The sequence below is a fragment of the Zingiber officinale genome, chromosome 3B (genome assembly GCF_018446385.1).
Source record: "Zingiber officinale cultivar Zhangliang chromosome 3B, Zo_v1.1, whole genome shotgun sequence".
Classification (NCBI taxonomy): domain Eukaryota; kingdom Viridiplantae; phylum Streptophyta; class Magnoliopsida; order Zingiberales; family Zingiberaceae; genus Zingiber; species Zingiber officinale.
In genome coordinates, this window is record NC_055991.1 from 88,125,830 (window position 1) to 88,136,677 (window position 10,848).

At 35.2% G+C, this 10,848-nt stretch overlaps 1 protein-coding gene across 1 annotated transcript; it reads left to right on the plus strand.

Annotated features, from left to right (window-relative positions):
* Window positions 1–513: 513 nt before the first annotated feature.
* LOC122056733 (14 kDa proline-rich protein DC2.15-like) lies at window positions 514–2,524 on the plus strand. Its single transcript, XM_042618824.1, has 2 exons — window positions 514–1,882; window positions 1,966–2,524. The coding sequence occupies exons 1-2, from the start codon at window positions 1,762–1,764 to the stop codon at window positions 2,364–2,366; spliced, it is 522 nt and encodes a 173-aa protein (XP_042474758.1). The 5' UTR covers window positions 514–1,761; the 3' UTR covers window positions 2,367–2,524.
* Window positions 2,525–10,848: the final 8,324 nt, after the last annotated feature.

Here is a 10,848-nt window from a genome sequence, read left to right on the forward strand (position 1 = left end):
TTAGCTTTATTTTAATTTATGTTCCAATAATCTTATTTATAATCTAAAGGATCAGACATTACTAATTTACTGTGTGCCTACTGATGAAATCTAAATAAAAGGGATTGAATAATGAGAAAATTTTGTCACGCATGTTGTGATATTTGCTTACCTTGAAATTTTGAAGAAGGGGTTGTTAGGTCATATTGCCAATTGTAAGGATGACTACAACCATACTTTTGATTATAGATGATTTAATAAAGCTTTATTTTGTATTTTGTGGATCAACCGAAATGGATTCTTGGAGTTTTTTTCCTCGTTTTTTAAATGAAATCTTCAACAAAATTCTATTTTCTTTTAAATTTTTTCTGTATGATTATATTTAATGCAAACTATGTTTTAAATATGAAAAAGTTTTATGGTAGACGTTTCACTTGTTGCTCAGTTGGGAGAGCTTCAGATCTTCCAGACTGAAGATCTGAAGGGCGCAGCAGCTCCTTGTTTAACAACGTCCCAATTTTTCATCCCGCCCCCACATTATATTGGATCATTGCAGATAATGTAAAACAATACACAATATTCATACAAAATTCCCTCGCATAGCTGGCCAGAAACGAGGACAAGATCCACTCCATCCTCGTTCAACGAATCACGTCGCGTCTATCTTCGTGCAACTTGCAGACATATTCGCCGGTCCGTCTCCAACAATGACCAGACAGCTCGATCAGTTTTGCAATGCATAAACAATATAACGGCGAAACTGGACAAACAACAACTCAGTCCGGAGTCTGAAGATGAGCAAGGTCACGGGAGTACTACTATATACACATATATCTCACCATTATCAAGTTCATTTTCCCCACCATAATGCTCTTACCCCAGTGAGTAAAAATTAAGTACTTCCTGAGGGCAAATTGCATGTCAGGTCGATCACAGTTTATAATTCACTGAAGTATTTATTTAAGCATGAGAGTGGTCACCGTGACTGAATTGATGGGAGTTAACGCAGCTATTTGTGAATTGTTACATGAAAACTTGTGGGCTGGCTAGCTAGGGCTTGACATTTTAACGGTAGGTAGCGAGTCTATCATGTTGATGAATGATTCCAAACTAGGAATTGGTATCATCGATGATTCATCGTACACAATAATGTGATCGGTCTCCCAAAAGTTTATTTATCGATCCTTTAATCATAGCTACTTTAATTTCTGTCTAATCCTAATCCTAATCTTAATATATCCTAATTCTAATTCTAATCCTAATCCTTTAATCATCGTTAGCTAGCTAGCGTTGTTTCTTTTACCTATTGTTTATTCACTGCATAGTTCTCTTTGTTGTCTCATGATCCAGTAAATAGAGGGCACTGGACGTACCCCAGAGATTATCAATTTCCTTTTATCTTCTTTAAGGAGTAACAGTTTGTCATTATGAAATATATATTTACCATCTACCCGAGTACTAAGCACCAAACGATCTGAGTCCTTACGTACGTACCCGAGTCCGGCCTAAGTGCCTAGCTAGCACTATATGCCCCTTTTCGTCTCGATCGGGCTAAACTCATCCTGACTCCTCAGTCACGGATTAAACCCTAACTCATTGTATTGGAATCATTCTTGTCTCTTACCACCGCACCCTGCTCCTCCGCGGGGCAGGGTATCACCTAACTATCATGAAGAAGAATATTAATGACCATGCATAAAACTCACCGCCTTCCTGCTAGCTAGTTTCATCTGCAGAATGCAACTCGCATTGGCCTGATGATGAATTAACAAAGCGCATCCCATGCATGATTTGCCTGCCAAAACCAATGCCACTGCAGCTCGATCGCCCACAGATTCATCGTCCCGATTACAATTATACAGCCTTCCCTCTTCTTGTCAGTTTCTGCACAGCAGCTGTTCGAGTACGTAATTTCTCTACCTCCCCTTTAATTAATTTCCCCCCTCTATAAATACTCCATTCCTCACCCAAGGAATGCATCAGTAGCCATGGGCACCGGTGGCTCGGCACCGGCGTCGGCGGCGGGTCTCTTCCTAGCCCTCAACCTCCTCCTCTTCTTCACCTTGGCCGGCTCCTGCGGCACTTGCCCGCCGAAGACGAGTCCGAAGCCTTCGTTGGGAGGGAAGTGCCCCATAGACGCCCTCAAGATGGCGGCCTGCTCCAGCGTGCTCAACGGGCTCATCACCTTCGGCATCGGCGCGTTCCCGCAGCAGCCCTGCGACTGCTGCACGCTCATCGACGGCCTGCTCGACCTCGAGGCCGCCGTCTGCCTCTGCACCGCTTTCAGGGCCAACATCTTCGGCGTCAACCTTAACGTCCCCATCAACTTCACCCTCCTCCTCAACTACTGCGGCAAGAAGGTTCCCTACGAGTTCCAGTGCCCTTGATCATCGACCGTACGTGCGCCTCCACTCGTGTGATCGATCCGCCATGTCCTTTTCGATCGAGCTATGTTCTGTTTGGTTTTCTGCTGGATGATTTACTAGTTTGCTATGATTTCCCTGTATCTTCGACTAGTCTGGAGTGCCATCGTGTTTTTTCTTGATTTTTTTTTTATGTTTTATAATAAGGAATAAATTTAAAAAATGGTTAATCAGGTTGGATAAGATGATCAATTCGACCATACTTAAGGTAAATCAGGAAGCGCTCGCAGCATGTAACCTAGGACCCCAACATCCTTTAGTTGTGTGTCTTATTTGAAGAAAAAATTCTTGTACATTTGTCAGGGTTCAAATCATCGGTGCCTGGATAACAATCTAGATGGATTATCCAACAGAATTTAGAAGAAAAATTCCTATAAATTTTGCTGGATGATTTACTAGTGTGCATGCTATGATTTACCTGTATCCTCGACTAGTCTGGAGTGCCATGGTGTATTTTTCTTGATTTTTTTTAATGTTTTATAATAAGGAATAAACTTACTTAAAAATAAGGGTGGATAAACGCTTAATTTATTAAATTGAAATTGAATAAATTATTTTTTTTAATAAATAAAATTGATAAATGCCCCGAATAAATAGAATAAACTTTTCTTGGATTTAATTTATCATTTTTAATTTGTTAAATATCTTTATTAAAGTATTATTAATTTTTGTTTTTATTTTAGTAACCAAAAATAAAATTGGATTTATGTTCTTAAGAACATAAAAAAAATGAATTCAAACGTAGTTTTGTTTTTCAATATTAAAATAAATTCAGATTTATATGGGAACGCGAATATAGTCTTAGGGGGCTCTTTCCTAGGAATAGGAATCGGAATGAGAATCATTGTATTGTGGAATGGGAATGAGTATGAGCATGAATATCACTCTTAAAAGTAATGTTTGGTTAGTTGTATATCTTCTATCGGAATAAATCAAAGTTTCCTTTTTTACCCTTAAAAGAAAATAAGAGAAAAAATTAGATGTGAGAGAAAGATGAATGTGAAAGAGAATGATGAGAGAGAAGGTATTATGAGAGAGAAAGTGTGATAAGAAAGAATGAAGAGAGAGAAAGTGTGATGAGAGAAAATGAAAAAAGAGAGTGTGATTGGAGAGAGCATGATGAGAGAAAATATGATAGGAGAGGATGAAGAGAGAGAAAATATAGTGAGAAAAAAATGAGGAGAGAGTGTGTCATGAGAGAGATTGAGGAGAGAGAAAGTATGGTGAGAAAAAAAGAGAACAGTGAATATGATGGGAGAGATTGAGGAGAGAGAAAGTATGATGAGAGAGAAAGTGTGTTGAGGAAAAAAGGAGTAAGTGTGATAAGAGAGATTGAGGAGAGAGAAAATATGATGAGAGAGAAAGTATAATGAGAGAGAAAGTGTGTTGAGGAAAAAAGGAGTAAGTGTGATAAGAGAGATTGAGGAGAGAGAAAGTATGATGAGAGAGACAGTGTGTTGAGGAAAAAAGGAGGAAGTGTGATAAGAGAGATTGAGGAGAGAGAAAGTATGATGAGAGAGAAAGTATGATGAGAGAGACAGTGTGTTGAAGAAAAAAGGAGAAAGTGTGATAAGAGAGATTGAGGAGAGATAAAGTATGATGAGAGAGACAGTGTGTTGAGGAAAAAAGGAGGAAGTGTGATAAGAGAGATTGAGGAGAGATAAAGTATGATGAGAGAGAAAGTGTGATGAGAAAAAAGAGAGTGTGATGGGAGAGATTGAGGAGAGAGACAACATGATGAGAGAGAAAGTGTGATGAGGAAAAAAAGAAGGAAGAGAATGCGATGGAAGAGATTGAGGAGAGAGAAAGTATGATGAGAGAGAAAGTGTAATGAGAAAAAAAGAGGAAAGAGAGTGTGATAGGAGAGATTAATGAGAGAGAAAATGTGTGATAAAATGATGAGAGAGAAACTATGATGAGAGAGAAAATATAATGAGAGAGAATAAGGAGAGATAAGTGATATGAAAGAAAAAATAAATAAATATATTTTGATATTTGATATTAATGGAGAAAATTTTAATTTTAAGTCAAGGGTATTTTTGGAATAAGGGAATATTTTGATTGATGAAAATAGGGTAATGGCTCATTGAAGGGGGTACATGGGAATGAGTTATTACCCAATTTCAAGGATTCATTCCCTTATTTGTATTCCTATTTCTATAATCCAAACATTAACAGTGGGAATCAATGATTCTCATTCTCATTCCCCACTCCTATTACCCTAAACCAAACGCCCCCTTATTTTTTTTTTAAAGTTAATGGAAATGACTAGATTTGTTAGGCGAATCAAAATATTTGTAAATTCAATTCTTATGCTCTTAGAAATATAAATTTGATCTTAGTTTATAAAAGGATCGTTGAAATTTTTAAATTAATATTTTATAAAAAAAGCATCACTTTATATAGACATAAAGATAAAAAATTAAAATGATGCTTTTTATTTAATTTTTAATAGCTGCTAGGTGAGAAAATACATCTCTTATTTATTAATATACCAATAAAATTATTTCAATTTTTTTTTTATCGATTTCATTAAAATTATTTTGGACAAAAATAAAATACATTCAACATTTAACTAATCACCAAATGAACATTCTTTTAATCCTAAAATAACTCTTACTTTAAGGGAAGGGAGCCGTTTGGTATTGATTAATTAATCATCAGAATGATAATGAATTGGTATAGATTATTTAATCAGAATGATAATGAATTTGATTGAAGGATTAATCATAATTAGAATTAATAATTGAATTGTTGGTGCTCTCTATAAATACTAGAATGTGTGTTAATGTGATTGATGTTATTGGTATAGGTCCTGGTGAGACTGATTAGAAGGGGGATAAATAGCCTTGCCAATTAGATTAATATTTTCTTTTACTTTCTTTTTTAGCAAAGACAAATACAAATTAGTTGAACAAGAAATAATTAAACAAAAGATAAAATAAAGAAGAAATACAGAACTTTTAGTTGGTTACAATTGAAGAGTTTGTTAATCTAAGGTAAATACCAGTTTACTAGAAGTTCTCCTTCGATGAAGCTAGAGTATGCCTTTTTACATACGATGACATTGGAGAATGAACGAATTGAAAGTACAGAGTTCGTAAACCAGTGTTTTTTTGAATGAAGAGGACTAGTTCACTGGTCGAAATATAGTCGTTGTTGATGTGGCAGGTTTCAGGCATTTGGACTAGGTCCAAGTGCCTCCACTATGGTGCATTATCCACTTCGCAACGACTTCTTGATAAGTCTCTTATCCATGCTCGGGCGCCCGGAATGTTACTGACGTGGACTCAAATTCTATTCTCGCTGCAACGTCTCCGAAAGGGCGGTCCAGGCGCTTAGACTGGTCTGGGCGCCTAGAGTCCGAGCGCATGGACTTGGTCCAAGCGCTTGGACAAGTCAACTTTGTGTTGACTTGTCCGGTAGCTGCTCTGGTCGCTTAGGTGATTCTTCGGCCATCTAAAGTTAAACTCATCTGACCCAACTTTGCCCTTCTCCTCGAGCAAACTTCCTTCTCGGCTTCTCATCCTTCGGAAGTGTCCCGCGCATCCTTCCCATCCGTCAGTGTACTTTTCTGCATCTCTTCGTCCCTCAGATGCACCGTGCCTGTCGATTTACTTCCCGTGCCATTATTCTCACTCGCTGCATCTTCCACTAGACTTTTTGTGTTCCTAAGTCCCTATACACTTATACACAAGATATCAAATACACAGAATATAACTGAACCTGATTGATCGCATCAAAACCAATCTAGGATACTTACAACTCCCTCTGTTTGATGTGCAATAACCCAAGTTATGTTTCGGTTAAATAAAACACTAAACTTAGTAATATTGTAATTAACTCTAATCAATTTGTAATTATAACAAGTAAAGAATTAAATCATTAAATCAATATCAATAACTCCTCCTAAATTTAATCCTAATTTTCTTCTCTTTTGATTACATTAAAAAAAAAAAAAACATGTTAGGGAAAAATAAAAAATAGCTAGCAAAATATTGAAAAAAAAATCAGTAATCTTATCTTTTTACCAAATTTTTAAAACAATGTACTAATTTTATCAATTAATTATCTATTTTGATAAAAATAAATTTAAAATTATTTTTATATTTCAAAAAATCTTTAAGATTTTTGTCAAAGTCAAAAAAAAGTAATTATATTAGGGTAAAAAATTTCACCTATCAAATATTTATAATGTAACAACAATAAATGTTTTAATAAGATAGCATTATTTTTAAAATTAATTATTAAAAATAGTTTTAAAGTGCTAACAATCTTACTAATTTTTATCACCATCCAAAATACAACTGTAACTTCCTAAAAAATCAAGTTTTCAGAAATTAATTTCTAAAAATAATTAAATTTTAAATTATATTTTTTATCACAAATTTATAAAATATCAGATAATTGTCTAAAAATTCTAAAATATTTTACCTAATATAAAACATCACTCAAGATGATAAAAAAATTATGCTTTTTTTAAAAAAAAATTCTAAATATTTTTAATCATCAAAACTCATTTTATAAAAGAAGAATTTTAAAAATAAATATAATGAAAAAAAAAATTTGAAAATATTTTTGTGAGTAGATAATATGTTTATATTTGTGCAAAAAAATTCAATATAAAAAAAATTAAAAGAAGGTATATGAAATTATTAATTTGATAAACAAATTTAAAAACTAAAGCATATTAAATTTGAAGCATGCATAAAATTCATTTAATTTAGTTTAAGCATGATTTAGGAATCGAAAATAAATTTCTACATAATGGATTTATCAAAAAAATTTATGGGATATATTTTCTTTCGCTTTTATAATTTAGCCTCTATGATTTTGTAACTACCAATTAAATTCTTTATAGTTTCTAAAATTTGGAATAGCAAAATTTTTAAAACATTCTATTTGTTCTTTTAATTTTATATTTCTATTTTTAACTTTATCAAATTCTTTTATTAGACATGCTTTAGCTAAGATGGTTTTCAAATTTACATTTTTTTTTTAATTTGATATTCTTAGTTTTAAGCTTACATAATATTTAGGCATTAATGTTATACCTGAATATATCTGATAAGGAGGTAGAAAACATACCTCACTTACTAGATCTGATCTGAAGCTGGATTCTCCCTCTTCATTGTTGCTTTCTTCAGATGTAGCTCCCCTTTCATCGATGCTCTTCTCTCGGTAACTCACCATTAGTGCTAGTTCGACATACTCTTTTAGTTCAGACTCTGATGATGACTCTAGTTCAACATACTTAGAAGGATGGCACAGGAGAGAGCCGACGGGCTCGGTGCGTCTGAGGGACGAGGTGCTACGGAAGAGTACACAAGTGGATGAGAAGGAGGCGCACGACATTTCCGAGGGACGAGAAGCCAGGAGCATAAAGTTGCTCGAGAAGGTCGGAAGTTGGGTTCAGGTGAGTCTTATTTCGGATGATCGAGATCACCCAAGCAAGAGGAACTGGAGTGGAAGACTCGGACCGAGGCGAGCGAAACCGTAGCGGAAGGCCCGGACTGAAAAAGTTAACTTGGTTGACTTTCCTGGGATTTTATTCGGATTGCGTTTGATCATGATCCATTGTGAAGGGGATAAAATTTTATCCCCCTCCAGGCGCCTTCCAAGCCCCCGAACAAGGCTAAATAACAACGAGAAATACAAAAAAATAATACTTGTACACTCTTAGTTTTTTGTTTAGCTTTGTTTCTCTGCATTCATTGCTGTAAGAGACTTCTCTACCTGAAGGAGATTTTTTAGTGCACTTTTTCGCCTTGGATTAACAGTCTCCTCGGTTGTAACCAAGTAATTTGCTGTGCCTCTTTCTTTTCAATTTTTTTATTATTCTCTTATGTAAGTGTTATTTTAAGTTATAAGTCCGAGAAAGGTTTATTTGTTTTGATTTATACAGGGGCTATTCATCCCCCCTTCTAGCCGGCCATCAAGGGTCCTAATAGAATCAACTTCAACTCCATTGTCAATAGTTGTATTCATATCTATTATGGATAAATCAGCATCAACATCAATATTTATTATGTTATGTGTAGCCATGGAAGGATCTTTTGCAACAACGTCTATTGTGTTGGATCGAAAGCGCTAGAGGTGGGGGGGAGGGGGTGAACAACGTGTAACACCCATGAAATTATAAGATAAGTATATGAGTGTTATTTGCTTTAGAGCATAAAAGTAAGAAGAATCAAAAGAAAAAGAAATAAGAGAAATAAAAAAAGAGGTGAAGGTTTGAACCTTGGACCTCTCACAAAGGATAGAAATAAAATTGTATGATAACCACCAGGATAATGAATAACATATGAATGGAAAATGATGGGAATTGTAGTTAAAAGTGAGGATATAATTAAGTAAGGGAACAAGAGAAAATCAAGTAGCTTTCTTCCTCTTGTTTACCTCTTGGTTAAGAAAAGGAATAAGCAAAAGACAAGTTGTCTTTTTTTTTTTCTCTCTTTTCTCTCTATTTTTCGTGGGAATTAAGAGAGTGAGGATGAGAAGAATTAAGGGAGATGAATGGGGACATATTCTCATTAGGAAAGGATATAAATGAATTAAAGAGAAAGGGAAGCAAAGTTCATCTTTGTTTCTTCCACCTACTTAGCATAAAAAGGAAAGAGAGGAAAGGATTTCATTTTCTTCCTTCTTCCTCACCATTGCCGAAACTAGAGCTCTCCTCCCTCATCTCCAAAAGCCAAGTTTAGGTTTTCTCTCTAAGAGAAAACTAAATTTCAAGAAGGAGCCTTCAAGGTGTACCCTTCCAAGCAAGAGAAATCAAAAGGAGTGCTAGAAGAAGAAGCTCTCTTCTTCCTCTTCACCAAGGGTATCATTTCCTTAAGGATCAACAAGTGAACACTAGGTAAGCTTCCCCTCACCTGTGGTACAATAGCTCATATGGTTTTCATGAAGATAGATTGCTTAAAAACCTAGGGTTGCTTCATGGAAATTTCGGCCAAGACAAAAGGAAGAGTCTAAGAAATTTTAAACTAGATATGCTTATTATATTTCTTGTGACATGTATCTTATGTAGGAGGTTAATCTGATGTTTCCATGCTAGAATGATTAATGAGAACTTAGATCCATGAACCTTAGACTCTCGGCCAAGCATGAACAAGAGGACTAGGTAAGCTTAAGACTCAAACTAAACATGCTCCCTTGTTCTTGTGTTATGTACCCCATGATAATGGTGTTGTTAACTTTTTCTCTTACTTGTATGTTGATTGAAACTCCATTTCATGCTCATGAATATTCGTCCATGGAAGAACTAAAGGCCTAGGAGAGCTTTAAACCTAAAACTAAGCATGCTATGATTTTTTTTTTCTAAGACAAGATATGAAGCTAAAATGTTATGCCCATGATTGTATGTTGGTTTGAACTCTATTCCATGCTTATGAAGATTCAGCCATGTTGAGATTTGAGGCCTAGGAAAGTTTAAAACAAGTCTAAGATGCTCATGACCTTCTTGATGAAATGATATGAAACTAGTTTGATGTTCTTATGTTTGCTTGTTACATAGAAATTTGGTTACATATGACTTTCGGCCACACAAAGTTTTAAGGCTAGGATGCTTAGATTTTAAACTAAGTTTACTCATGTTGTTTGTTGTAATGATGCCATGAAAATTGTGTAGGGTTTCCATGCTTTGAGGCCACATGAAAAACAAATCTATGCCTCACATGTTTCGGCCACTATTGGTCTAAAGGCCTAGGGAAACTTAGAACCCAACTTAGATATGCTCATGATGTTTCTTGTAATAAGTGCTATGAAATGTGTTTGTAGTTTCCATGCTCTTATGCCACTAGAAACCTAGTTTCCATGCTTAACATGTCTCGGCCACCTTAAATTAATGGGCTTAGGAAGTTTGGAACTTGAACCAAATGTGCTTATGATGTTCCTCAAGAAATGTGTAGGATATTGGCTTAAGGTTCAACACTTTCATGCTACTTGTAACCTAGAATGAGGCTTGCTAGGGTTCGGCCATGATAAGGGAACTTAGAACCCAAACTAAACATGCTCAAGTTGTTCCTTATGAAATATGATATGATATGAGTTTAGGGTTTACATGTTTGCATGTTGCTTAGAACTTGTTTGCTCTTCATGAAGGTTTCGGCCATGAATGAATTAGAAACCTAGGAGGGCTTAAAAATTTAGGTTAACATGCTTATGATCTTTCTTATGATAGGATGCGAAGTTATCATGAGATTATTATGTTTGTATGTTGTCTAGGGTTCATGCCCCTACTCTTGAACTTTCGGCCATAATAGGTTTAGTGACCTAGATGTGCCTCACATGCTATGTTATGAATTAAGAGATGTTATTTAATGATTTCATGTATGATTATGACTTTCTATGATAGGTGATATGTTCATTATGTATGCTTATGATCCATGCATGTGCTATGTGCCCAATTATACATGCTTTATGATATGATAATGACATGTTCATT

Coding starts and splice junctions, on each gene's coding strand:
- LOC122056733 (XM_042618824.1), top strand. CDS start 1,762: ATGCATGATTTGCCTGCCAAAACCAATGCCACTGCAGCTCGATCGCCC. Junction 1,883..1,965: donor TCTGCACAGCAGCTGTTCGA/GTACGTAATTTC, acceptor ATGCATCAGTAG/CCATGGGCACCGGTGGCTCG.